This window comes from Candidozyma haemuli, assembly GCF_002926055.2.
Source record: "Candidozyma haemuli strain B11899 chromosome Unknown H_2014730914, whole genome shotgun sequence".
NCBI lineage: Eukaryota > Fungi > Ascomycota > Pichiomycetes > Serinales > Metschnikowiaceae > Candidozyma > Candidozyma haemuli.
The window spans coordinates 140,013-167,078 of NW_020289907.1; the positions used below are offsets into that span (position 1 = coordinate 140,013).

General features: G+C 45.5%; 12 protein-coding genes across 12 annotated transcripts; 7 read left to right on the forward strand and 5 right to left on the reverse strand. All coding sequences in view use genetic code 12, as the record gives it.

The window, feature by feature from the left end:
• Positions 1-53: 53 nt before the first annotated feature.
• On the reverse strand, positions 54-4,601 carry ESP1 (separase; the record flags this gene model as incomplete). Its single annotated transcript, XM_025488224.1, has 1 exon — positions 54-4,601. One exon carries the CDS (start codon positions 4,599-4,601, stop codon positions 54-56), a length of 4,548 nt encoding a protein of 1,515 aa, XP_025342886.1.
• A 397-nt stretch (positions 4,602-4,998) lies between these two features.
• On the forward strand, positions 4,999-5,607 carry CXQ85_004612 (uncharacterized protein; the record flags this gene model as incomplete). The annotated part of the gene is made up of 1 exon (XM_025488225.1): positions 4,999-5,607. The coding sequence occupies one exon, from the start codon at positions 4,999-5,001 to the stop codon at positions 5,605-5,607; it is 609 nt and encodes a 202-aa protein (XP_025342887.1).
• Positions 5,608-5,676: 69 nt separating this feature from the next.
• On the reverse strand, positions 5,677-8,400 carry EMC9 (Emc9p; the record flags this gene model as incomplete). The annotated part of the gene is made up of 1 exon (XM_025488226.1): positions 5,677-8,400. One exon carries the CDS (start codon positions 8,398-8,400, stop codon positions 5,677-5,679), a length of 2,724 nt encoding a protein of 907 aa, XP_025342888.1.
• A 633-nt stretch (positions 8,401-9,033) lies between these two features.
• On the forward strand, positions 9,034-10,200 carry PGA52 (Pga52p; the record flags this gene model as incomplete). Its single annotated transcript, XM_025488227.1, has 1 exon — positions 9,034-10,200. One exon carries the CDS (start codon positions 9,034-9,036, stop codon positions 10,198-10,200), a length of 1,167 nt encoding a protein of 388 aa, XP_025342889.1.
• A 121-nt stretch (positions 10,201-10,321) lies between these two features.
• On the reverse strand, positions 10,322-11,014 carry CXQ85_004615 (uncharacterized protein; the record flags this gene model as incomplete). The annotated part of the gene is made up of 1 exon (XM_025488228.1): positions 10,322-11,014. One exon carries the CDS (start codon positions 11,012-11,014, stop codon positions 10,322-10,324), a length of 693 nt encoding a protein of 230 aa, XP_025342890.1.
• Positions 11,015-11,214: 200 nt separating this feature from the next.
• CXQ85_004616 (21S rRNA (uridine2791-2'-O) methyltransferase) lies at positions 11,215-11,943 on the reverse strand (the record flags this gene model as incomplete). The annotated part of the gene is made up of 1 exon (XM_025488229.1): positions 11,215-11,943. The coding sequence occupies one exon, from the start codon at positions 11,941-11,943 to the stop codon at positions 11,215-11,217; it is 729 nt and encodes a 242-aa protein (XP_025342891.1).
• Positions 11,944-12,081: 138 nt separating this feature from the next.
• On the forward strand, positions 12,082-13,914 carry MPP10 (rRNA-processing protein; the record flags this gene model as incomplete). The annotated part of the gene is made up of 1 exon (XM_025488230.1): positions 12,082-13,914. One exon carries the CDS (start codon positions 12,082-12,084, stop codon positions 13,912-13,914), a length of 1,833 nt encoding a protein of 610 aa, XP_025342892.1.
• An 861-nt stretch (positions 13,915-14,775) lies between these two features.
• CXQ85_004618 (uncharacterized protein) lies at positions 14,776-15,927 on the forward strand (the record flags this gene model as incomplete). Its single annotated transcript, XM_025488231.1, has 1 exon — positions 14,776-15,927. One exon carries the CDS (start codon positions 14,776-14,778, stop codon positions 15,925-15,927), a length of 1,152 nt encoding a protein of 383 aa, XP_025342893.1.
• A 584-nt stretch (positions 15,928-16,511) lies between these two features.
• On the reverse strand, positions 16,512-18,686 carry CXQ85_004619 (uncharacterized protein; the record flags this gene model as incomplete). The annotated part of the gene is made up of 1 exon (XM_025488232.1): positions 16,512-18,686. The coding sequence occupies one exon, from the start codon at positions 18,684-18,686 to the stop codon at positions 16,512-16,514; it is 2,175 nt and encodes a 724-aa protein (XP_025342894.1).
• Positions 18,687-19,330: 644 nt separating this feature from the next.
• On the forward strand, positions 19,331-20,473 carry CXQ85_004620 (uncharacterized protein; the record flags this gene model as incomplete). Its single annotated transcript, XM_025488233.1, has 1 exon — positions 19,331-20,473. The coding sequence occupies one exon, from the start codon at positions 19,331-19,333 to the stop codon at positions 20,471-20,473; it is 1,143 nt and encodes a 380-aa protein (XP_025342895.1).
• An 881-nt stretch (positions 20,474-21,354) lies between these two features.
• Positions 21,355-22,526, forward strand: CXQ85_004621 (uncharacterized protein; the record flags this gene model as incomplete). Its single annotated transcript, XM_025488234.1, has 3 exons — positions 21,355-21,654; positions 21,841-22,115; positions 22,157-22,526. The coding sequence occupies 3 exons, from the start codon at positions 21,355-21,357 to the stop codon at positions 22,524-22,526; spliced, it is 945 nt and encodes a 314-aa protein (XP_025342896.1).
• A 2,889-nt stretch (positions 22,527-25,415) lies between these two features.
• CXQ85_004622 (uncharacterized protein) lies at positions 25,416-26,606 on the forward strand (the record flags this gene model as incomplete). The annotated part of the gene is made up of 1 exon (XM_025488235.1): positions 25,416-26,606. One exon carries the CDS (start codon positions 25,416-25,418, stop codon positions 26,604-26,606), a length of 1,191 nt encoding a protein of 396 aa, XP_025342897.1.
• Between the last annotated feature and the right edge of the window lie 460 nt (positions 26,607-27,066).

Genomic DNA, 27,066 nt, shown 5'->3' on the forward strand with positions numbered 1-27,066 from the left:
AACTACCTACGCTGCTATCAAGTAGAAGGCTCGTAATTCATTCAAATCGTATTTCATTCGATACGGATGGGAAGTCCATGGACAATAGGCGCCGCTCCGTTCAAGTACTTGAGAACACATGTGTCTCTGCTTTCTGCCACTGCTCTTGCAATATTACTTCTTTCAGAGAGGTCTCCAATCAACCCCCATCTTTGAAGTGCTTGAGAGCTAAAAGCATCAATATCTTTATCAGTAATATCCCAAAGATTGGAAACCGTCATGGGCGAACCACACATAAGCCAAGTCATGATATTACTCGAAGGTTCTAACTTTCCGTGTTTCTGGAGGGCTCCAGATGAACATCCCATCAAAATGGCTGGAGGAAGTTTGACATTTTCGTTGAAGCTTTTCTTCACGAGTTGAGTCATTCTCATATACTGTTCGCCGCCGCCATGACCAGCGTAGAAGAAGAAATCAGACTTGAAAAGGCTCTGAATGAGTTCTTCTTCTTCTGGAGCGTGGCCTGCAATTCCTCTCGTTCTGGGCATTTCTGAAAAGATACTCTTAAACCTCAGTTCAGTCTTTTTGAGGTCTCCACCAGGATTTAACACGTAGTATCGATTGTGAACGGAAGGTAAATCTGCTGGAGGTTGCGAAAGCAAATCAAAAAGAATATTCACACTGGGTACTCGAGAAATCGATTTCGACCTGAGGAAACTGAGACTTTCCCATGGAAATTCGGAACAAGCATGACTGGGTACTAAGATAAGATGCTGGTGATCACTCTCTTTTCTCCTTGCCGGGTATATCTTCTTGAGATCAGTATTCATCTTCTTGACGTTGATATCCGCCCCTAACTCGGACGCAGTATATGCTATCAAGTCATTCAATGGGCCGGTTTCCAACAGCTCATTTCCGCAGGGAGTCAAGTTGAAGTACAATTCTGTGATGGTGTCACTAAAATTCAACATCTCGATACCCAAAGCTCTTCTCCATACCCTTTGGAGTTCAGACTTGAAGAAAAGGTATTCAGTAGACGAGCTAGTATCGAGTTCGAAGAGACTTTTAAATCCTCCAATCCACTTCTCTTCAACGTTATCTAAAAGTGCCTTCATTCTTGCGTCGAGAACGAATCTTTTCTTCCACCAGTTCCTGCGGTCCTCTTTTGTCTTGACTTTAGAGGTCGCTTCCAGACTCGTTGTTTGGTGACTTTCATTGATAATTTCTTGGATTTCAGCCATGACAGAAGCAAAAGACATTGGTCCTGATGAGTTTCGTGCCAGCGAAAGCCTCAAAAGGGCTGGTGATTTGGATCTTCTTCCTATTTTGCTCAACACCAAGTCGCCAGATTCTCCACAGACATCGATAGTGACAATTAGATAGTTCTCGGGTAATCTTGTGTTGATTTTTTCGAAGAACGCATCCCTTGCCTCGTTGTTGTCCATAACGTTCCTTTTCATGACAGGCAAAAGTTCATTAGCTCTTTGTTCATCCTGGTAGAGTGTTCCAACCGACTTGTAAGGAAAGTGTCTTGGAATATCCTGAAGATAGATAACATCCCGAAGAAGACTCTCAGCTCCTTCACTCTTAACAACTGTAATCTGAGAGAGCGTGAACACACATCTCGTAAGACAGTCTTGAAGATCTCTTGTCTCTTCAACGCCTAACTTCTGGGAGTAATTATTCTGAAGGAACTTGAGCAAAGTATCCTTACAGTCAAGAAGTTTGTTGATGAGATCAAACTCATTTTCATTATTCTCCTTGGTGAAGTTCAACCCTGAAGGAATGACAAGCGTATTAAAAGCATCAGCAAGACTTGTTCCAACCTCCTTGATTTCCTGCCTGGCTGTCACAAGGGCATTGACAAGGATGGCTCTCTGTGATGGCTCAGTCTTGTTCAAAATAAAAGCACTTTCTTCCTGTGAAAGTAAGTGTTGCAATACCTCAAAAGAAGAAGCTATCAGCTTCAAGGAGAAAGCATCGTGACAATCCACAGCCTCCAATGCCACCTGAAGCTTTCTTTTCGTGGAATCCATATAACCTTCATTACTGTTGAAAGCATTCTGAAGAAGCAAAGAGCGAAGTTTAGCGGCATCGAGTAAAGCCATGTCTTTCTCATTGGATTTCTCCAACCCGTAACGTAAATGGGAAGAGGCAGACTCTGAGTCCCCGACCAAAAAGTGCATATCGGCAATTTCAAAGTGGTGCATAGCATTGACCAAGCAATCGTCGAATGAATTGTTAAGTTTCTCCATTTCTGCAACCATATTCCACGCTTCTCCCAGTGCTCCTATCTGTCTGGATAGTTGGAAACCATGCTTGTAGCATTCCAACAAGAGCTTCACCGTTTCACTTTTATTTTGACATGGCTTTCTAAGCTTTCTTAAAATCGAGACTCCAATTTTGATGGCTAGCTTCACATTCTTGAATGCCAGCACAAAGCTACCCTCATCCAGTTCTAGCTTAGCGGTTAAGCGAAGGAAATTTGCGTTTAGAAGGAGGCACGAAATGCTTTGGTGCAACGATAACGAACCTTGGTTTTCGAGACTGAATTCTGGTTTGCGCAAAAGGAAGCTCGTTACCTCCTGGAACTTGGCGTCCGCTTTTTCCCTGTTGTTCGTGCTGATGAAGTAATCAAATTGGTAAAGTTTCCATTCGACCAAGGAAGTGCTCTCCACGGATATCTTTGCATCCGCCATCTGCTTCATCAACTTACCAGCAATACCCAATTCCGCAGGAATCTTGTCGAACTCTCCTAGTTCAAGCAAGCATCTTAATGTAAGGAAATGAAGAGGAAGCTGTGCTTCAGCAGAAAGCGAACTCATGTTGCTAAAACTTGAGATGAATGTCATAGTCGAGGAAAAGTACCCGCTATGATACAAAGAGTACATGGCCTCTGTGAAAACGTTCGCCTCGACCTCTGCAAACGTCGAACCTTGGAACCATCTTTCTAATCCATCAGAAATCTCAATGAGAAAAGGCTTGACTGGTCCTGTAGCGCTCTTAAGTCGGTTAGAAATAATTGCAGCTGTCAAAAGACTATCAAAAGGAGTAGCCGCTTTTGGAAGTATATCTGTCATGGCAGTCAATCTCTCGATGTGTAACTGACAGAATAATCTGATTGTACTATCATTGATATCAAGCGCATCAAAAAGATTGCCAATGGAGGCCTTGGTACCCACGTCTGGGGTCTCAATGGCTTGAAGAAGCAAATGGGATTTCCTTTGATCGTCCAATTGAACACCCTTCAATGAGATCTGTAAATCTTTAGAAGCAGTTCTAGCTGCATGAATAAGGGCGTTAAGAACACAAACTGGAGCAGCTGGTTCACTGATACCTTCAAAGATGTTAATCTTTGGGAAGTCGTGGTCTTTTAAGAAGTCGATTGCGATGTCTAAGGAGCCATTGAGTTGGCCCTTTTCACAAAGGCAAGTAAGTGTGAGCTCCCGAAGGCTCTGTTTTTTTGTGGTCTTGATAGATGTGGGCAAGAATTTCAGGGCTAAAAGAAGCGAAGCAGGGTTTTGGTTTTCGCTTCCATAACGAAAGCAGATCGAAATGAGATCATTCTTGTCTGTAAAGGTCTCTAAGGCATTAGGAATAATTATTAGTAAAAGGCGTTCAAACAACGACGATGATGCAGCTTCCTTGCTGAAACGTATAAGGAAATCGGTGTATGTTCTTTCGTGGATGATCTCCGTGTGTTGGAATGCTAAAAGAAAGTTTTCGAGGACGTCAATGCTCTTGGTTGTGGGTTTCAAGGACAGTAGTTTGGAAACTACCATAGTATAAATATCATGAGTTACCTGGAGGGTAGGTATGCGTATCTGGAGCAGATCAAGCACATATTGTAGACGCTCAGTAGGGGTTGTGTTTTCTTCTATGAGGATCGGTTCCTCCAAGGTCTCTCCAACTGCCGATCTCAAGTCAGCAACAAATAGTCCTGACGCACCATTGGGTATGCTAATCTCAAAGTCAGGGTCTGCTAGTCTGGAAAACTTCATTTGGAGAAGCAACCACGCGTTTCTGTACTCCTGGAGATCCTTATGGGACGATTTCAGCACCAAGAAGTCTATAATCTTAACGAACCCACCTGAAACCTTTCGAATACAAGCATAATGCTTCAATGCAATGCCTGATGGAGCTCTCTGAACCCACTGAGCTATACTTCCTGTCTGTTTCAAAGAACATGCAATTGTATCAAATATCCCCACAGAAAGACCGTTTTCGCCTGCCATTACCAGCAGCAAGTTCGAAGACACGTGCTGGATCAATGTCTGAAGTAGTAGCAAGTGAAAAGAGTTCACCACACTGGGATCAAGTGAATCATCAAAACACCCATTCAAGAGTCTACCCACTGGGTATTCACGAAACCGAAGAACGTGTGGATCCAGCAAAGCCGTATACATCACCAGAAGCTCCTTCAATGCTTCTGAAAGCCTTTTTTCATGAACCAATCCCACAATCTGTTTATGATGAGTTCTCACAGCTTCCTGGATCAGACAGTTACCAGTATATAGCAGCTGGGAAGACGAAACCACCTCCGTACCTCCAGTAACTCCCAGTCCTTTCCCAGTAGCTCTCCTTCGAGGCCTATTCGGCAGAATATCCGTCAATGCCGTCATGCCAAATATAACTAATGGGTATATACCAGCAAGTAGGCGTTTGTGTTGCAACCATATCGAGACAGGCAAGTTGTTTACGTACTGCATACACTGCCGTATCGCAGTCTTTTGATGGCTTCTCCCATTTTAGTGCACCAGAAACATTGGAGACGTCAGATTGGATGGGCATCGAAAGAGTCGCATTTATATGGTACCACATTGGAAGGGACTTTGAACTTTAGGTGACAAAATCAAGGCTGACGGAATTTTAACCTGTTTTTCCGTTGTTTAGTATTTTTCCCGTGCATTTTTCACTTTTACTTTTTTTCCAATCTCCATTTGCATCTATTTTCCAGCCGTGCTTGCCCAATTGTCAGTGCATCGCTAATTTTTCACCTTCTTTACAAATATCCAAAACATGTCTGTTGCAGTGGCCCAATTCAAGGCCGCCATGGCCAGAGTCAGCACCCAGGCGATGATCTTAACCGCAGGGTGCAAATCCCAAAAAGACGTTCTTCATGGTATGACGCTCTCGTCGGTGTGTTCGCTCTCTGTCCATCCCAAACCACTTCTTCAGTTCAACTTGCATTTACCCAGTTACACGTCCCAGGCGCTTCACGATAACCATGGCCAGTTGTGTTTGCACTTGATGCCTCCTACGAGCGAGTCAGTGTTTTTGAGCCGAACGTTTGCTGCTGGGATCAAGACGGATAGACGGCATTTCGACGTCAAGCCCGAAGACGGCGAAATCTTCCATGAAATGACCACACCATTTGCTCATGTTGGTCAGAAAAGCTACGATTTTCACGATACTGGCAAGTGTCTTCTCCCGGTTCTTAAGGAGCTGGAGAAGGCGTTTATATGTGAAAAGCATGAAGTGTTCAGTGTGGACAGCCATGAAATATGGGTTGTCAATGTCTTGGATATACTATCGCCAAATCGCCATTACGAGGAGAAGAAGCTGGGTGGGCTACTCTACTTCCAGCGTGGTTTCCATAAGGTTGGTCTGTGCTTACAAGAGCGCTAGGCACTTCTTTTCTAGACTTGCATTTCTCATTCCTAGCATATACACTGGCAGATGGAGCCTGTTGCCCTATCATTGCACGTACTCTCCCAATTCCTGGCTGAGCTCGTCGCCGGCAACCTGAACCTTGGGAAGAATCGTGTCGAACCGCTCCTGGACCCTCTTTTGTCTGCGCTGGTACCGTCCCAACACCGCTTTCTTCATGCCCTTTATTTCTGCATTGAGCCGGGAGATTTCTTCTTTCCGTGCTCTGACTTTGCTTTGCAACTTGCGGTGCTTTACTGCGACGTTGTTTCGCTCATTTTCAACGGCCCGGATGTCATTTTTGAGCTGCCCGGTGCTAAGTTCATGATCTTCAATAAACGCCTCCAAGCTCTGGATCTGTTCAAGCATAGCTTGCTCTTCCATCTTCAAGTCTCCATCGACAGTCTCGTTGCTTTCCTTCATGCTATCGAGCTGCTTGTGTAGGTCTTCTACTTCGTGCTCCAACTGGATCACCGAGTATTGTAAACCCTTGAGCTTGCCGCTTCCACGGCCTTCAATTGGTACTCGGCTGTTGGCTTTTTCAACCTTTGCTCTCATGCTGTCGACTTGTTTCTTGAGATCGGTGATCTTCTTGTTCTCATCCTTCCTCTGCTTCTTGTGGTTCCAACGAAGCTCATTGAGTTCATCTATGGTAGAAGTCAAACTGCCTTGAAGAGTTTCCAATGACGAAGTGTGGACAGATTGCTCAAGATAAGGCTTTTCTTTGGAATGATCCGTTGTGTTCACAGTAACAGACGCTAAGGCTTCATTATCTGCATCACAACGAATCTCATACTGACACAATGGTTGAAGACCTTCCACTTTGATGAAGGTTCGGTTACCAGTAGGCGTTTCCTGAGTAAACTTGGTCACAAAATCCCATGGAATGGAATTCACCTGGACGGTTATTGTATCCTTCAACAGCGACTCATCTGTTAACTCAAGGACAACTTCTCTATCGCCTAACTTAATAATACTCATAAGCTGAGGGTCGCTGTGCATTTCCAAGAATTCAGATCCACATTCTTTCCTTGAGGTGGACTGGCCATTGAACAAATTGGAGTTAATGAAGAACACTTTTATAGCAGCAACCCATGACCATAAAGGCTGGATGGATGTAGTAAAGCAGCGATCAACGATAGTAGTAGATGGAGGAGGCAGCGCGTTACTGTTAGCTCTTTTCCTGTCAACTATGGTTCTGTTCTGTTGCGGTTTATTGCCAGAGGCAACCACTTTGCTAGTTGGAGGAACAAGACAAAACACTTCAAAGTTTTTTGCACTGACATTTGTATCGCTGAAGGGTGACTCAACCGCTGAACTGGCGATTTCTTGATCAACCTCTACAACGGTTGGTTGAGATGGAGTATTTGCCGATTGCAGCTGGTCCACATTGACGACCATCATGGGGTCTGCGAGGGAAGCATTGCTGGGAACACTGCTGTGTCTGTCTCCACTCAAAGGAATACTGGGGGTGAGTGAAGACAAGTGGTCCAAGTTCTTTGAGTAATCTTTGAAAATGAAGAATTTCTGCAAGAATGGAGAAATAGTAAGACTAATGACGTGTATGCAAAGCACAAGGTATGCGTAATTGATGATTGTGCTGATTTCCTGGAGCACCAAGGTTAAGCTGTGAAGTGAGGTATCGTCAATATTGAAGAATCGAACGGCAATGTGAATTATGAGCCTATCCAAAATGCTTAGACGCATACCGTTTCCTCGCTTGATGCCCAAGCTGTAGTACCTATCCTTTCGTTTGGATAGATAGTTATATGTCACGAAAAAAGGAGACTTCGTGAAGAACGCTTTGAGGTAGTCTGAGGTTTTTGCACTATCTGAAGAAGGCGACAACAACCCAAAATGCCAAACACCACGATAGAACCGAGCTAAATCGCTCACTAATTGCGGTACGTTTAAATGCTGGAGCCAATGACGGATCAAAGTATCTATGGCGGTAACCGAGGCAAATCCCAATAGGGAGTTCACGAAGCTGGATTTCAGGTACTTGGCTTTATCAAGAACGCCGCCAGTAGCACCCTGAGACAAAAGTGAGTTGGGTGTCGATGTAGTTGTCGTTGTGCTTTGTCCACCAGACACCACAGAAACATATGTAGTGGTACCCACGGTATAAGTACCGACTAACCTGCTGGCCACAATCAGTTTGGCCATAACCAGAAGGTAGTGAGTCCACAGGCGAGGCATTGTATAATGGCAGATCAACAAGATTATGGAGTTTATGGAGAAAAGCTGGAGGAACTCGCCAGCCACAGCTCTGCTATAGAACCAGTGCCGTTGGCGTCCAGACGATGTATTATGCGAAGGGCTCGAATGAGAACCCCAAATTGAGCTCAGTCTCTCCTCCACAAGCACAGAGAACCTAGCAAGGAAGCGTGCAGCCAGACCCCGGAAAGTACCAGACATGATATACCCCAACAACAAGAGACACGAGATGCCCTGAGGAACCAAGAGAAACACAAATATAAGCGCAGCCACGTCTCTACCAGTAACCGGTGGCAAAATAGACCCCTTGTTTGGTAATGACGAGTAAGCTGAACCAATGTGGGATTGCAGAGGCGGTTTTTCCAGAGCATGTAACTGAGCTCTAGGATTCGCCAGCTTCACCGCCAGCTTCAGAGGTTTCGACGCATGGCCCTTACCGCTTTGCTGCCTCGAATGAGTCTTATTTGCCGCCGCTGTTCGTTCATGGACCTGGTCGTTTCGTGCCGATGGCCCAAAAGGTGGAGGTGAAATGTAGTCGGATGACCGAGCAGGCATTCCACCAGGACGAGGGACGAAAACACAGGATACGGGATAAAATGAGACCGAAGTCGGGAAATGCTAAAGGGAACGCTGTTTTGTTTGGCGATGAGGTTTTTGGGTTTGGTGGGTTTGAGATCGAAAGTTGTAGATGGTAAGATTTTCTCAGTGTGTGGTTGGTTCGCGGGAACGAAAACTAGTGGGGTTATGATGCAGGCACGACCAGGAACAAGGAGGGACGGAGAAGTAGCAACAGCAGAATTTGTATGGCTTCAAAGTATATGTATCTTTTAGATATTTACCTCTTTTAAAGCTCGCTGGAGGTTTGAATGGTTTGGGAAAGGCTTCCGAGGTTCCGCAAGTTTCATTCCTGTATACAACACGCTAAACGCTCTTTTTTTTTTGTTGTCTGTATTTTCGCCTTAGGTGCGATCTCTAAAAAAGTTCGCTTCTGTCAAAACTGACAGCTGTCTACTTATGTACAGGAAACAATAATACCCGCCAGCTCCCTGCTTCATGCAACTCCCCTACTAATCGGGAGATCATTGCACTGCCCCGAACGAGCCTCCCGATGCAACCTCCCGATTTAAAAATAGGTATATAAATAGACGGGGATTCCTCTATACTTTTTTTTGAATCATCGCTTTTTTCATGTTACTTCCTTCGTTAGTCGCCTGCTTTGCCTTGGCTTCTGCCATCTCCCTTGAACCTCCCTCAAATGGTAATACTAAGCTGAATACGCCACAGGTGAACGCCATCACTTTTGAAAATTTGGGTTACACCGGGTATTACTATAATGTCAAGGAGCTTGACGATTCGGATGACTGCAAATGTAAGTTGCAGAAGAATTTCCAGGTCTTTGAAGGTACCAATACTCCATTGAACGAGGAGCTTTCGGTGCATTTCCGTGGTCCTTTGAAACTTCACCAGTTTGCCTTTTACTCGGGCGATTCTTTTGTCAAGGGAAGCTCTCTGGGCACATTTGAAAGAAAGGCTTACTATAGTGCCCTGGATAATACCGGTGACAATGTGACGTTCTTGACTAACGCTGGTAAGAGCTCCAAGTGTCTCGGTAAAGCATTGACATATGCGTCTTCCAATGGTACTGAAGAAGCCGATTCAGCTACGCTTCTTGAAGATGATGTTTTGCTTCACTCGGACCAGGAATACCTGATCTTCTCATCCACCAAATGTGAAAAGCTGGGTACCGATAAAGACTGTGGTGTCTATAGAAAGGGCATTCCTGCTTACCACGGGTTCGGCGGTACGGTGAAGATGTTCTTGTTTGAGTTTGAAATGCCCACCGAGCCAAACAAGAATAACTCCAACATCTTCTATGACATGCCAGCCATTTGGCTCCTCAATGCTAAGATCCCAAGAACGTCCCAATACTCGAGTAACCCCAACTGTTCATGTTGGAACTCGGGATGTGGTGAGTACGATATTTTCGAGGTGATGAACTCTACAGAGTCAAATCACTTGTTCTCCACCATTCACGACTACCAGGGCACTGACAATATCAACCTTGGAATGGCTGCAAAGGGCCACTTTGCTAGAGACTTGGATAACAAGATGGTTGGCGGTGTTGTATTCGACAATGAAGGGAATGCTGTATCTTTCTTGCTGAACTCGACTAGTCTCGATTCCGAGATTGGTGCTTCCACTTTGAACAAATGGATTGACACAAACAGGGAGGTGGAAGATCAGTTGGAGAGCGTGACATTGAACACCAGCCAGAAGAAATCCGAAGGTATTGTTCCTTCGACGAACTTCATGGCCTGGCTTGTTTCTGTATTCCTGGTTTTCATGTATCTTTAGATGACAGTGCCCCCGAGCACTTGTATAGGTTTTCAAGGGTTTCAATTGGATTAAGGTGGTTGTAGAAGCAAAGATGTTCTCCCTGAAAGCTTTGCATTAAAGAAGAGCTCCTCGTAACCGCTTATGACGCGTTCTTTGTCGATACGCTCTCTGAGCCTTCTGGCGCCTGGATATCACAAAACTGGGCGTGTTTTAGAAGGAGCTGGCACAACTCTAGGTTCTTATCAAACGGCAAGAACAACTCTTCATCCACGAGCGTACTATAGATCCTTGGAACCTTTCCCTCCCACTCCACGGGACCGTTTCCTGGTATCTTTCGTTGTCCCGGTAGAACTCGAAGCCCAGGACCATCGCCAGCCTGTTTCTGTTCAAGCAAGGAGCGTATTGCCTCTTCCAATTTCTTCCTATGAACACCTTCGAAGTCTTCAACCACTCTTATCGAGCCCATAAGCTTCTTATCCCTCTGTCGTATCTTCTGTGGTACCGGTAGGAACCTCGTCTGCTGAACATGTGCAATATACGAAGCTCTATTCAAGACGTAATTGGCTGGGTTATTGCCAGCCTTGGGTTTCTCCAAAACAGGCACAATATTATACTGTCCATCTATCTTCTTCATCACCAACTGGATCATGTTGCCTATAGGGAACCGCTTGACCATATGGTCAGCTCTATGGTCAGCCAACGCTTGTGCAAAAGGATTATTGGTCAAATCGTGTAGATTGTAAGCTGATGAGTCGTATAAGCCAGCAGAGTGGCCCTTGGCTGCTCCTTGGAGCCATTTGACTGGGTTCTTTAGAAGCGGATGCCTCTTCATATGGGATGTCTTGGAACGACAGAAGAGTAGTTTAACAAAAAAAGCGAAAACAGACGTTTATTTCCAGCTTCAATTACCCCTATTCTCTTATATAAACAAACTATCCTTCCAACTGGCGTCTCTTCAGGTAATGCTCTCTACTATGTATATTCGTTATTCATGTTAAGTGCATTTCGCGCAGTGGTTGCAAAATGCATAGTCTATGCTACTGGCTCATAGACATCTTCTACGGCCACTTTATCCTTCTTTTTCTTCAAACAGACAAAGTACATTTCTCTCAGCTCAGCTCGACAAGCTGTAGGTTTCATCTTGTGTACTCTCAGGAAAACCTTCTCCAACCGTTTCTGTAAGAGCTGGTCCTCTTTGCCAGTGTAGAACTTCATCACAAGGTTTCCACCTTTCTGGAGCATAGAAAGTGCCAATATCAATACTCCATCGCACAATTCCATACTGGCGTAATGGTCGTTATCACCAAGCCCGCTAGTGTTGGCCATCATATCACTGAGCACAAGGTTAAGAGGTCCTTTGGGTTCAAAGAAGGCAGAGATCTCGTCGTGGGTCTTTTTCGAGAAAATGTCGCCTTGAACGAACGAAGAGCCTTCGGGAGCCTGGCAATGTATCAAATCGACGCCCAAAACATTAGGAACAGTTCCCTTAGCTCGGCTCTTGCTGAGTGCCACTTGCGTCCATGCTCCAGGCGCAAAACCAAGATCCACAATGTTTTTAGCGTGTTTTCCAAATAACCTGAACTTCGTATCAATCTCTAAAAGCTTATATGCTGCTCTGGACCTGTACCCTTCAGTTTTGGACTTTTTGGCATGTGGATCCACCATTTGTCTGAGCACCCATCTGCGCAGCGAAGTGCCCGACTTGGCCCTTGAGGGGATATAATTGGCCATCCATGGTGAAAAGCGTTTTAGAGAGAACATGTTTGGATGTCGCTTTGGTCTCTTTGGGGGCCTTTGTTGGTGGGTTGTCTAGTTGATGGAGGCCTCTCTGTGGGGCTCCTGCACTGCTGCGATGCTCATCACTTTTTTCCAACTACAACTATTAGACTTATCCCCAGCATGGACTTACTAAAGCAGCTTTCAGAGAATCCTCTGGCGATTTTCGGGATTGCCAAGGACTCAGATGCTGTAGATAAACTTAATAGCGTGACGAAGACGCTTTTGGATCCGATCGCCAAGGACCATTCTGTGCTAGATGAGCTTTACGTGGATGGCCTAGATGCTACTCAGGTTTACGGACAAGCCAAGATGATTCTTGGGGGTGTTGGCGAGGCTCTTTTGTTTGAGAAGCTTCCAGAGCTTAAGGAGCGTTTTGGCGTGGGCCTGGAGCCCGAAGGTCTGGAAGATGACGAGGGAGATGAAGAGGAGGAGGAGCTCGAGGGAGAGCTTGATGAGGAGCTCGAAGAGAATGCTAATGAAGAGGAAGAGGAGGATGAAGAGGAGGAAACTGAAGGCGAAGAAGATGCCGAGAATGCCGTGGATGCTTCTGAAAATGAGGACGACGAAGAGTTTGGTGGTCTTTCTGACTCTGAAACCAAGGTCGCTTCCGATGAGGAGCCTGAGCAGATCGAAAAAGACGCTTTCGGCCTTAATGACGAGTTTTTTGATATTGATGACTTCAACAAGCAGATCGTGGAGCTCGAAGATGAGCCTGAGGACGAAGAACAGATAGATTACTTTGGTGATTTGAGTGAAGGTGAAGATGATAGCGAAGAAGAGATGGACTACTACGACGGCTTTTTCGATAAGCCAGGCCAAAAACGTTCAAAGAAGAAGCAGGTCACCAAAGGTGCTCCAGAGGAAGAAGAGGGGGTCAGCGAGTTGGAGGATAACGAGTACGAACAGGCAGTCGATGGTGCCATGCTAGATCTCTTCCCGGACGAAGAGGACGAGAAGCCTCAGCAGAAAAACCAATCTTCATATGAAAAACAACAGGACAAACTTCGAGCAGAAATCGCTAACCTAGAAGCTGAGCTTGTGGCTGAGAAGAAATGGACAATGAAGGGTGAGGTTCGTTCTCGTGACAGACCTACCGATTCTCTTCTTGATGATGAGGAGGCTCCTTCGCTTGAGTTTGACCGTACGTCAAAGCCTGTTCCAGTCATCACAGACGAAGTCACCGAAAGCATTGAAGATCTTATCAAGAGAAGAGTCAGAAACGACGAGTTCGACGATCTTCCAAAGAGACTAATCACAGATGTTTCGAGATTCTCTCAACGGCAAAAAACTGAGGTCTCTGAGGAGAAGAGCAGTAAGTCATTGGCCGAAATCTACGAAGACGAGTACCACGGCGTTGATCCCGAGCAGAAAATCACTGAGGAAGTCCAACAAGCACACGACGAAATCACTGATCTTTTCACAAGTCTTAATTACAAGCTCGACTCGTTGTGCCTGGCCCACTACATTCCTAAGCCCCACGAGTTCAAGAGCATCGACATTAAGGTCACTGACGGAGCAGCTTCGATCAATATGGAAGATGCCCAACCATTGCATGTTTCTGAAGAAACCACCCTTGCCCCACAAGAAGTATACAAGATTGGCGATGACAAGCCACAAGCCAATGGTGCTCGTGGCATGAAGGAGGTGCAGTTGAAGAGCGGATTGTCATACTCCAAGGATGAACTTAGCACTGAAGAGAAGCAGAGGTTGAGAAGATCTAAGAAGAGAGCCAAGTCTAAGCACATGAAGGAGGTCAATGAGGCCAGAGAACAAAGACAAAAGCAGAACCCAGATGGAGGCGACAAGAAACGTCAAAAGGTGGGTGACGCATTGGGCGATTTGGCCAAGGCTAAGAACGTCACTGTGATTGACAAGAAGGGACAGATGAGAGACGCACTGGGACAGTTAAAGAAGAACAAGGGTCCACAAACGGGTTCTGACTTCAGGTTGTAAGCATATAGTATAAAACAAAACTGGCAATAGAGTACTAGGGAAGGTGTGGAAGCCACTGGTTGGTATGACAACGGCAGAAGCAGCACCGTTATGGACGTTTTCCCTCGTAAGCATGTAATGTGGTTGCAAGCTGCTACTGCTTTGATTCCGTCAAAACGCCTCCATTGTTCAGATAACTGGTTAACTATGGAATAGACGTGGACCCGTTCCGGCCACTAAATCACCGCTAAGCGTTTCAGGCCAAAAAAAATCTAAAATCCGTGAACACCCTCTGTGAAGTGGAGCAGACGGAAAAATCGGACAACTGGCCCCCACTATCCAGCCCAACTTGGCTAATTCCATGTGGTACCACCTCCCACAAACAAAACACACAATGCAATTCCACCTCCTCGAGGCAGCTAAGCCTTTCCTCCAAGACCAACCCCCTAAGCTGGACCACTTTCCAACTGAACGTGAATTCCTCTCCAGCAACCACAAGATACGAAAGTCCCATTTTGCAGCACAATGGACCTACACGTCACAATGCATTCCTGGAGAAAATCCGCCAATCCAAAAAAAATCACCCCTGGCGTTAACATTCAAAAAAAGGGGCCCCAGTATCGAAATGCCAACTGGAAACCACAAAATCAACCTTATCCACTCCTTCTGCACTCGCTTAGGCAGCCCGCCGTTATGTGTCAAGACAGGCGGCATAAAATAGCACAAGCGTTTTCTTTTTTTTTGCGCACCTCGAGTACCCCACTATTCAAGAATTATCCGAGCCCCAGATTCGGAGATTATATTTTTTACCCATTGAGCAGATCAGAAGTATAAATACGGGGGAAGCCCCCGTTGTATTTCGACCTTTTTTAACTAAAAGAAATGCTCTCGGTGAAGTTTCTTCTTAGGGTGCTTACGGCGCCATGGGTGATTATCAAGATCATTATTCAGTATTATACTACTGGCACGGCGCTCCAGGCTGAACCAAGAGAGTTTGGTAACTCTTTATGGAAAAATATCGATATTGCAGTCTTGTCTCATATCGCCAAGGGTATCACTCGAAAGGATCCTTGGATCGTTACCCACCCAATGAACCCATACTATAAGAGCTATGCCCGTCTGGCTGGTGGTCAGGGCATGCCTAGTTTCGGTAAACAGATCACGCCAAAGGATAAGCGTTTGACGTGGGTGGTGAAGCCAGAGGGAGCCAAACACGCTCTTCTTTTCTTTCACGGCGGTGGATATTGTGTGCCAATGACAAAGTCTCAGTTTGTGGGTATCATGGCGTTATGGTACGCTGTGGAGCCTGAGAAACGTCAGAACTTGGCCATTGCCAACTTGGATTACCTGCTTACTTGCTATGACCATCGCTACCCTACTCAGATATTTGAGGCCGTTTCGGCGTACAGAGAACTTACCAAACAGGGCTACGAGGTTCTGTTGATCGGTGACTCCGCCGGCGCCAACTTGGCTCTTGCCTTATCTAGGTTTGCCGCTTACCCAGAGGAGGCACGCGCCCAGTTCTCTCGTTATAAGCAGTTTGACTGGGACTTCCTGCCACTCCCAGCGCCAAAACACCTTTTGCTTGTGGCGCCATGGATTGAACCATACACGAAGCCAGAAAAGTACCCTGGCGTGGACTACGAAGGTGATCTTGGCTCGCCAGAACCTGATATGGGTATAGATTATCTCGGTAAGGCCAGCCCTAACGATGTGGCTCCATTTGTGGATTTCTTCAACACAAGCTACCAGAAACACTGGTCTAAGGTTCCTGCCTTCAATGGCGAAGGAAGTGTAATCTTCCTTTATGGTGAACGTGAAATCTTCCGTGTGGCTCAAGAGGATTTCATCAAGCGTAACGGTAAGCTGAACTTCTACGCACACATGCAGCCTGGAGCTGTTCACGACTCTATGTTTTACATTGAGCCTAGTGAGTTTAGGTCGCTGCGTGGACAAAGAACTATGGTCACAGGAAAACACCGTTCGAAGTTTTCATTTAAGTTATCAGCAGAGTTCCTTGAGGAGTTCCTTTGATAGCACAAAGTCTGGAGGGCAGGCTACTTTAGAATATACATATCTGTTTGGGAATCCAGAAAAACAGATAGTGGAGGAACTAATAAGAATTGTAGAATCGCTGGCAATGAGGTAGAGAAAGTGAATATGATCATTGTAATCGTAAAGTTGATACTCTTAGAGGTTTTACCAGTACGTGAAATGCGCTTCGCCCAATCGGTTCCATCTCCTCACAAGCATTACCCCAACCGTTTAACCTTATTTTGACCTACAGATGTCTAGTTGAAATTAGCTCATTTCAAGTCATTTTTCCGAACGAATTTCGGGTTCTTGCTTGTCCCGTTCGGTGTTTCACTTGTTATCTCCCATATCTCCTAGAGCGGCTCACGAAACACCACTTTCTGTATCCCCCACATCAACGCCCCAAGAGGCATGTTTTGAAAAGTGGTCCTAAATAATAGAACAGAGAATGTTCGGAAACCAATTAGTGAAGGGAGCAACTACATAACTTGCCGAGTGTTCAATGGTTATCTTTGGTTACTAAATCATCATATTCCTATACTGCAATATCGAACAAAGTTGTACCTGGCAAAACCGGTCTCTATTCAATTGATACAGCTTTCTGTTGGGTTTTTGCCTTTGGAAACACTTTCCCAAAATGGACCGCAGTCTTTAATAGTCATATATGGCTCGTCCCCCAGCATTTGTTCGCAGCGGCCATAATCTAACCATTCCAGCTTTACTCGAGCGGCATATGATGGAGGAGTAATATTGCAGCTGTTGAGATTGATACCTTCACCGCAAACTTGAATAGGGATTTCAAAACTCATGGGGTAGTAGCTAGATTCAATCTTAACATCAAGACCGATACTTAAGGTGACATCTCTGCTTCGGTAATTGCCATAGAATGTGGGATCTATTTTGGGAATTTTGTAGTCGTAAACATCTGCTGGAAGATCCAGGAACCACTCATCTCCAGTCTCGGAGAGTTTAAAATCCGCCCATTTTATGGTTCTGTATTCTGTATTGTTATTAGCTGGGGCTTCGTGTTCAACAACTTCGCCGGTGTCCCTATAATTCTCGAACTTCAAATAGCTTCTCTTTACTAAGACGTCCGAAACGCTTTTTGGATCTCTGAAGAAAGGTAATGTGAGCTTTATCATCAAGAAATCCGACACCTTCATTCCTTGAGTTACGATGGCCCCTGCTTTGGGAAGCGATGGATGTAAGTAAGGTAAAACAAGCGCCTGTACTTTCAATGGTTTGAAAGACCTAAATGAAGTACCACAGACGAACACTTTAGCCCAGTCCTCCATAATCTCATCCCCGTTCTGAATTTGGTTCAGAATATGCCAGAGAGTTAATGGTATAAATGATGGAGTTAACTTATATCCAATCCATATTACCGGCATCACCCACACATAATTGAAACCTGGATCAGAATCATCCTTGACAATAAACCACCTGTAATACAACCTAATCAGCTCTGATTTTGTGGAATGAGTCCTTCTGATAACGTCGTAGAAGCCCTTGCTAGGGTGGAGGTTACACTCGTCAGCGCTCGAAAGCAGGAGAGAAGTTATTGAAAGTAAGTTTTCATCTCCTTCAACAAGGCTAGTTTGTTGCTTTTCAACGACTGCTCCACAGCTATCCAGTACATCATAAACAGCATCAGCAATACTTGATAGATCGAGCAGAGAGCGGTCATGGACATCCAAATAGATTCGATTAGCCCAACCCAGACTCTTCACTGAAGTATCTGAGTGTTTTTGCTGGACCAAACTTCTCAATTCTTCGTGATCCGTCCTCGCAATGTTCACATCCAGAACAATGTCAAAGACCCTAGAAGTGGATGCTTCCAAGTCTTCAACTTCCACGAGCACTTTGAATGCGTACGTACGCGTCATACTTTGAGAAAATGACGTAGGCTCAACCTCAGGAAGTTTGCAGTTGTACAAAGCTTCTGGGATATCTAACTTGGTCTCTCTAAAGATGCGTTTATGTTCAAGACGTACATTGCATTTGTTCTTCAGCAAAGTTCTGACAACAAGTGTTTTGGTGGCCTCAGGGAGGGAGTCCATACCTTCGTAAAAACCTTCAATATAGGTTGTAAGCTCCAATAATTGTATCGTCACAGAAGCAATAGCCATTGGTGCCAGATTCTTAGGATCGATCATTTGGCATAGAACTTGAATCAGGAGAGCTTCTGAAATATTCATCCCGGGATAGAGGGTGGGATGGTTTAAATCTTGAATAAACCAATGAATGGTATTAAAGCTAGATTTTAATGTGATAAAGCCTTCTTCATCCTTACCCAACCCCTTCAACATGGGTTTTGAGACGATACTTAATGTATCTGTCAAACTAAGATTAGTATCTTCGAATGCATAGATTTTTTTCCCAATATTCGTCACCATACATGCAAAAGGATCATTGTCATGAAAACTCTTCTCTTCATTGAAGCGAGTCAAGTTCCTAGGTTTTACAATTTTGCATTCCACGATACGTTCCTCTTTGCCTGGTTTTATCACATCATTAAACTTTTCATCTTTTGAAGATATCACCTCAAGTTCTCTTGCATCATCTTCGAATTTAACTCTGAATTCTGTGATTGCCAAAACTTTGTCTTCGTAGTGGTACAATCTGGTATTGTGGGAACAATACTTCGAAGAGTCTTTCAGAAGAGCCTTCAATGCCAGTGAAGCCACCTTTGAGAGGCTAAAGAATTCGCTGACAAACTCTTCAAACACGTAAAATGTTTCGTATCGATATTTCTCCATAATGAAACTTTAAGGGCCAAGTATTCTATGAAGATATTGCCTTCTTAAATAGTAAAATTTATGTTGCAGTACAAACATGTACCATGAGGCAGCTTCGTCAAAACAACCAACCCCTTCAAAGTTGCAAATCTTTGTGATTCGAACAACTGCGTGATAATTATCTTACCGCTGAGCTAGACGAGGTCTACTTGCGTCTATGCACAGATGTATCCGTCAACATCAAAGCCTCAAACAAGTCTCTGAAAGCACGATTACCTCTTCTAATAACAACTCAAGGAACATCTTCTTAGTCGTATTGGACATGACACTTTCTCACGTTGCAGCAGGTTGTATGGCTTTACATGAGCTTCGTCGCATGAAGAAGCATTTGCATGTCACCACATAACTTTGTAGAAATTTATGTGTACATGTTTTTGCCTGAACCTCCCTTTTCCTAAACCTAATTTAGTATTTCGCCTAAACGCCCAAAACCACCAAACTTGATTTCCATTCATATATAAATGCCATCCTTCTTTCCCCCACCGCTATCTCCCATATCTCCTAGAGCGGCTCGCGAAGCTCCACTTTTTTTCCCCACCTTGACGAACCAGCTATAACCATATATACTCCAGTTTTTCACCTACACTTTACTTCAATTACTTCCAATGATCTCAAAAAGTTTCGTTCTTGGCCTTCTCACCTTAACATGGCCGCTTCTTAAAGTGGTTTTCCAATTCTATACAACAGGCACTGCCTACTCCAAGAGTGACCCAGAGTTTGCTACATCTTTGGCTGCGAATATCAGACTTACCTTGATGAGCCACTTGGGCGATTACCTTGAAGCTACGGATTTCCAGATATTTCCATTCCCCATGACTCCCTTATTTGGGAAGCTTGGTGGGAGGAAGTTTGCCCAATTGCGTGGTTTTGGCGACCCTGTTGCTGGTAAAGATACACTAGTATGGGTTCTGAAGCCTGAGGGAGCAAAGAAGGCGGTGCTTTATCTTCATGGCGGTGGGTATGCCTTGCCTTTACTGATTGGTCAGTTGGAGGGTATTATAGCCGTTAACTATGCTATTAAACCGGAAAATAGAGACTCCTTGGCATTGGCCATTCTCGACTACCTGCCTACTGCTTATGGAGACACATACCCAACCCAGATATTTGAAGCAGTGGAAGCGTATAGGGAGTTGGTCAGTCAAGGCTACGAGGTTGTGGTTCTTGGCGATTCAGCTGGCGCCAACTTGGCCTTAGCGGTGGCCCGGTTCTTTGCTTACCCAGAAGAAGCCAAAGCCCACTTTTCCCAGTACCCTAAGTTTGCGTGGAACTTTAGCGTGGTAGCGGCTCCACGCCATTTGGTGCTTATTTCACCATGGATTCTGCCATACACAGCGCCAGAGCCTACTCCAGGTGTAGACCATTCAGGCGACTCCAGCCCTAAAAAAGCCGATATGGGTCTTTGGTACATTGGCAAGGAAAAGAAAGAGGATGTATGGCCATTTGTGAATTTTCAAAAGACTAACTATGCTGATCACTGGGCGAAGGTTCCAGCGTTCAACGGTGAAGGCGGTTGTCTATTGACGTATGGAGAAAGAGAGCTTCTACGTAAAGGCCAGGAGGAATTCTGTGCAAGGAATGCTAGGCATATTTCTGTACATATGTATCCAGGTGGTGTCCACGACGCCATGTTTGCAGCCGAGGCAAGGAACTTGGGGAATGATGAGGCTATCATGGCTGGAGCGCATAGAAGCAAGTTTACATTTGGCTTAGTGGGCAAGTTTCTAGATGAGGTTTGCCAGGAAGAGTGAAGAGGCTGTGTGGGGACAAAAGAGCCTAAAGCATCATCTAAGGGTACGGCGATCACGGCAGAACGCCGTGTCCAGACAAACGCCTGGGATGACAAACCCTTCACCAGACAAAGAGCCAGTACGAAGTTAATTTTGCAGCCATCGTCCACCAATGTCTCATTCTGCACTGCAACTATAGGCGAGACTCAAGTGGGAGCCTTACGAGGGCAGTGGCACAGCACCAGTCAACCATCAACCGTCCGCCCAATCCGGTTACATATTAGCCGTAGTCAACTGAAGCCAACCATGTAACCGGTAACGGTGAAGCCACTCGTTTCAGGTATACTTGTCTTGTGAATTTCGCAGCCATGAGGAAATATTATTTGGACTAGCTTCCCTCCAACCTCCCTCCATCACCTCCACTCGGCGTTTAAACCAGCCCAGGTTACACAAACGAACCCCATCTTTCCCTACCTTCGTTACCAGTGCAGGCTATTGTACAGCGGTAGAAAGTCTGGGATGGTCCCCACAATATACGATCTCGGTACCACCAAGGCTGGAGCCGAAGCGGAGAACAATTGGTCGCGAAATGGCCCAGTGCCCTAGCTACATAATAGTCTCCAGAAAGGACAATCCATTGAAAATGGACAACCCATTCAGGATTATACTGGCGACTCCGAAACACAAACCAAAACACATCCCCATTCACGTATCTCGCCAAAGCCTCTGCCAGTTCATGGAGTCTCTCCAGTCACGCCGATTTGCAACCATTGTCGCGTGCGACAGTACCAGCACTAAGCAGAATCCAGTAATCCATGTGCCCCGCCAAAAATATCCCTCCTCGACGTCTACCTATATATATATGGGGGCACCTGCTGGATGTAGAAACTGTAGATTTCACTATGCCTTCGTTAGCTTCTCGTTTGACAGTGCCCTCGCCGCGTCTCACCTTAGGCGTGGTACTGGTGCCCTGGGTAGCAGTCAAGGCCATCACCCAGTACTATACCACCGGAACCGTGTACCAGAAGACCGATCCTGAGTTCGATACGCTTTATAAGAATGTGCTTGTGGCGGTGTTGGCGACGTTGGCGACTACGGCGCTGGCCACAGATGCAAAACTCATGCCTTACCCAATGAACGCCATGTTTAAGAAACAACGTGGACGTGGTGCTGCTAAGGATATGCCTCGCTTTGGTGAGCCAGTGGCTCTGGAAAACACCTTTTGTGGGTGGCATGCCCAGAGGGTGCGAAAAGGCCATCCTCTATCTTCATGGCGGTGGGTACCTGTTTCCATTGGCACCCGCACAGATGATAGGAATGATGGGAGTGTGGTGGGCGGTGGATGCTGGGAAAAGGGATAATTTGGCTATAGCCGTTTGGATTACCAGCTCACGACGTATGGGAAGTACTACCCTACGCAGCTCTTTGAGGCAGTAGAGGCATACAGGGAATTAGTGAACCAGGGCTATGAGGTAATTGTCATGGGCGATTCTTGTGGTAGTAATTTGGCTATGGCGGTGGCTCGGTATGCTGCGTATCCAGAAGAAGCAGAGGCCCATTTTTCGCTGTATACTCAGTTTGACTGGGACTTTAGCCTGGTAGCGGCTCCACGGCACTTGATTCTTCTCGCTCCATGGACTCTGCCTACATGTGCTGCTGTGCCGTTCCCTGGGATGAACCATAAGGGGAGTTTATTGCGTTGAGAATTAATAAAAAGGGCCAGTTGTATATTAAGGGTCTGGAAAAGGACGAGGTGGCTCTGTTTGTGGAGTTTAACGATACCAACTATAAGGAGCACTGGGCTGAGGTGCCTGCTTTCAACGGCAACGGCTCGGTACTTTATATTTATGGCGAAAGAGAGTACTTCCGTGCTAGTCAGGAACAGTTTGCTGAGGAGTGTGGGCTCCATAACTTTAAAAGTCTAATGCAGCCTGGCGGTATCCATGACTGTTTATTTGTGGTGGAAGTGCTTGATATTTCGTCCAAGAAGGGCCAGGCAGCAATGGTTCGGGGAGAACACAGGAAGAAGTATAACTTTGGCGCCATTGCTGACTATTTGGATGAGATCTTATAGTGAAGGTGGAAAGTGGCTGGAAAAGGGAACTGTTTGTTCCAGTGGCTTAGGGAAGTCAATGATATCGTCCCAGAAGCTTAACTGCAATGAAACACCGCCAGTAATGTTGCAATTGGACTAAACCGATTTATCAACTTTCCTTTTCCTGGGCATTTTCGGCCCTGAAAAGGATAATGAGGTTTCTCGTCCTTTGAACCATCGCCAGCCTATGTACCTCCTTTCCCCATTTTCTTTCGGCTCGCTTATATTATTAACTTATTTTGAATATTTATTTATATGTTTTATGTTTTTAAGATGGTAAAATATTTCTATTGATTTTGATGGTTCGCCAATTTGATTTATATTTCCAAAGAAAAGTGTCAAAATGGCTGCGAAAACGCATACTCACGTCAAGTTGCGAAAAAAGGTTTGGCCAAAAGAAATGCCAAGGTACCTATTTAAAAGGCATAAAAGCGAAAAGAATACGTCCTTTGAAGCAAGAATGAGTGTTTGTGGTCATTTAGTGGGAGAAGTGTAAAAAGAAAGTGAATGCAAAAAAGAAGCTTCCCCACCAGGAGTCGAACCTGGAATCTTCTGGTTCCAACAGAAGTGGTTACTTATCGTAGCCAGACGCCTTGACCATTGGGCCATGAGGAACGAAGCTTACATGCTTTGATAAACGGTAAGATATAACAAAGCTTTTGGGAAAACCTCAAATAATTTAAAATTTGGCTAATTCAATGTTAAGAATTCAACTTTGGTAATATAGTGGCTATCATGAAATGCCCAAATTCGACCGGAAATGGCGATTTAAAGCCAAATTACTTCCAGATTTGCCCCAAATTTGACATTCAACTCGTTTCACTCGCCTATAAATGCCCACATTCCTTTCTAGACATCATTATCAACATTAAAAAGTGAAATAGGTGTAGTTAAGACAAATATATTGGGCCCAACGACTAAAAGCGGACTTCCGTTCAGAGTGGGACCTGTCCAGGCGCTAGTAAACACCCCTCTACCAAATTCACCACAAGCAAATAGAAAAAAAAACTTGCCATTGACCAACACAAGAAAGCAAAGCATCTACTGAAACTCTTGGAAAAGGAGTTCTCTCGAAGCAAAATGACGTCTTTGGGGTTGATGAACAAATCTCATGATTTCAGTTCATAAACATGGTACATGCCCTGGAAAAGCAACGTTCAGATGTGAACACAATTCGTACATGTGTTTTCTGGGCTGATGACTAGCAGCATGAAGTTTGCCCCAAACACAAGGTTAAGCATCACTGTACGTTCACGACATTTCGGGCGCCACAAAGAAGGTGCAAGTGCTCTTATTATAGCTCTTCGAAGGATCCAGGGAAAAGAAAGTGGGAGGGAGTGAGACAAATAAGGAAGGGAATGCAAAACAAGCGGTATCAGTCAGGGTCCGTTTGTGCCTTAGCAAAGTAGGCTTTTGTGACGTCGCAAGTTGATTAATGAAACCAACCAACATGGAACGTAGTTATCTTTTCGTTTCGGGACTTGCCATTATCGGGATCGTTCGGATTTATCGTCGGAACGTGTTGTAGTAGACAGACTGTTAACGTAAGATGTACTCGTAGTATTCAACCAATTTCTCCTTGAGTATCTTAAGTATCACCTCCCAGCAACTTCTATACCCAAACGGGCCACCACACAAACAGCCTCGAGACATTGCAAAGATCAAAAACCCGGGAGCCCGGTAGTTTTCGCCCTCGGAAACGTAGACGGTCCTAGGGGCGATGCACCCGTACTAAAACAACTGCGCATCAAAAATGGCGGTTTTACTACGATGGGTAAAGAACAAAATAAAAACCTTCCAAGCGAGGCTTCTCAGCATAACGGTTTCAGGGGAAAGTGTATTTACATCTTGTCAGCTGGAGGAAGGTGACATAAAATTCAAGACATTTTCTGTTTTCATATCCTTATTGAAGTGGGTTTCGGATCCGGCGGTAAAGGTGAACCTCCAGGGTCCGAGAAGCCCACTTGCTACTGAAGGCACGCAGCAACAAGCGCCCGCCAAAAAGAAAGCCCAAGCCAAGAGGCGGTAACCCAGGTGGAGGAAATGGATGTATGAAAAAGAACCCAAACAAAAAAAAAAAATACAATTGACCAACTTATTCAATGAATATGGCTGGCCACCAGCATCCATCCAGCACTTTGTCAATAACACATACATACTTGAAACATGGGCTTTGGCTATGGATTTCACCTCAATTCGTCTCTGCCTATTTTTTTTTTTTGCTGTTTACCTTACCAGCACCCACACTGCCTCCCTTACAGCCATCTGTGGCTTCGGCTGCGAAATGACAAAATTCGCTAGTCATGCTCACTTGACGTGCGGAAGCGACATAAATTTAGGCCGGAATGTGTCAGTCTCTTGCACCGCCAATGCACGGTTGCTGGAGGAAAAAGCTGGGCATAAACTGCCAAACGGTTAGTTTGGCTGTGGGGGTACCTTGACAAACCCGAGCGAAAAAAAGAACAAAAGAAATCAGCAAAAAACCACCTCCTCAATTGATACTTTGGGGGCTGTTCCATTAATAGCACCCTCCTGTGCCTCTGCTTACGTGAAAGTAGCTCAAAAAATTACCCTCCATTTTAGATCCCTGCGTGCGCCATGCAAGTCATTACTGCTCCTGATATGGGCTTTTTTGGTTGTTTGGGTGCGAAAAGACACAAGCGTCTTTTATGGCTACTTGCTTCCGGCTCAGGCTCCCGGCTGCATGTCGTCAGTAGGCATGCTTTGGTGGGCTTCTCTGTTAATTGGCCTCTTTGTAATTGCACCTGCGCCGCCTTACTTCTCCAAAAATAGCAAACTGGGTATAGTCCAGGGTATAAAGGAGAGGCCACTCGCTGCCTTCTTTTCCCTTTTTGTAGATATCCAAAAATGAAGTACTCTGCAATTGTGGCCATCTTCGCCGCTGTCTCAGCTGCCCCTGCTGCCGTTTCAAACACTTGGAGCACCTTGACTCCAACTGGTACTTTGAACGAGTCTGCCTCGGCCATTACTTCTATTACTGGTTCTTATGCTCTTTCGATCAGAACCGTCTCGGCTTCTGTGTCTGAGGGTATTTCTCTTGATAAGAGAGACGACCTTGTGAACCAGATTGGCGATGGTCAGATCCAGCAGCAGACCGCTGCCACTACTGCTGACGTTGTCAACCAAATTGGCGATGGCCAGATCCAACAACAAAGTGCCACCACTGCCGATGTTGTTAACCAAATTGGCGATGGCCAAATTCAGCAACAGACCGCTGCCACTACTGCCGATGTCGTGAACCAGATCGGCGACGGTCAAATCCAACAACAAACTGCAAAGACCGCTGACGTCGTTAACCAGATCGGTGACGGTCAGATCCAACAGCAACAACAGCAGACTGCTACTACTGCTGACGTTGTTAACCAGATCGGTGATGGCCAAATTCAGCAGCAATCCAAGACTGCTGATGTTGTCAACCAAATCGGTGACGGCCAGATCCAGCAGCAGACTACTGCTCCAAACACTGCTTCTGTCGTTAACCAGATTGGTGACGGCCAGATCCAGCAACAAACCACTGGTCCTCAGACCGCCACTGTCGCTAACCAGATCGGTGATGGCCAGGTTCAACAGCAATCTGTTGCTGCCGAGTCTGTTGTCCCAACTCACTCTGTGATCAACCAGATCTCTGACGGTCAGATCCAGGCCACTGGCTCTCCAGACTCTGGCTCTACTGAACACTACTTTGAGGAGACTTGCGTTGCTGACGACTCCTTGCTCATTCTGATTGAGGACGGTGAGTTGAGAGACTCCCACGGAAGAGTTGGTGCCATTGTCGCTAACAGACAATTCCAATTCGACGGTCCTCCACCTCAGGCTGGCACTATCTACGCTGCTGGTTGGTCTTTCGTTCCAGCCGAGGTTGCTGGTTTGGGCGAGACTGAGGCTGACACCAAGGAGGGTGGCTTCAAGTTGGCTTTGGGTGACCAGACCACTTTCTACAAGTGTCTTTCTGGTGACTTCTACAACTTGTACGATGCCTCCATTGGCGACCAGTGCTCTGCCATTGAGATTTTCCTCTTGAAGGCTGTGGACTGCTAAATGCTTTCCAAATAATAGCCTACGCTCGCTAGGCTTCGGCCGTGGTATTCACATTCTTCGTCGTACACTTTAATTTCGGTTTTGGGTTTCCCAAATGTTACTTTGCATCGCTCCAAGAGAGACCCCTAATAAATGGCAAGTCCAAAAATAAAACAATAAAATGTAGAATGTAATGGCTCCTCCACTCTGTGATATGATGTAGATCAACACCTGATTCGATATTTAGCCGCTCAGCATGCTTACGAGGTCGGTTGATGAGAGAATACCTTGTGCATGGTAAAGGGGCCACAGTGTCTGTTCTTCAACAAAATTTATTCCTTTCGGTAGAAGAATCTTTGTCTTTAGCCAAAGACAAGGTACATAAGAAAGAAATGTCGTTCAAGATGGCTCTTTGCCTCGCCAGCAAGCATGACTATACTCCTTTTTGAGTCCCTCATTACCATATGCTCGTTTCACAGCT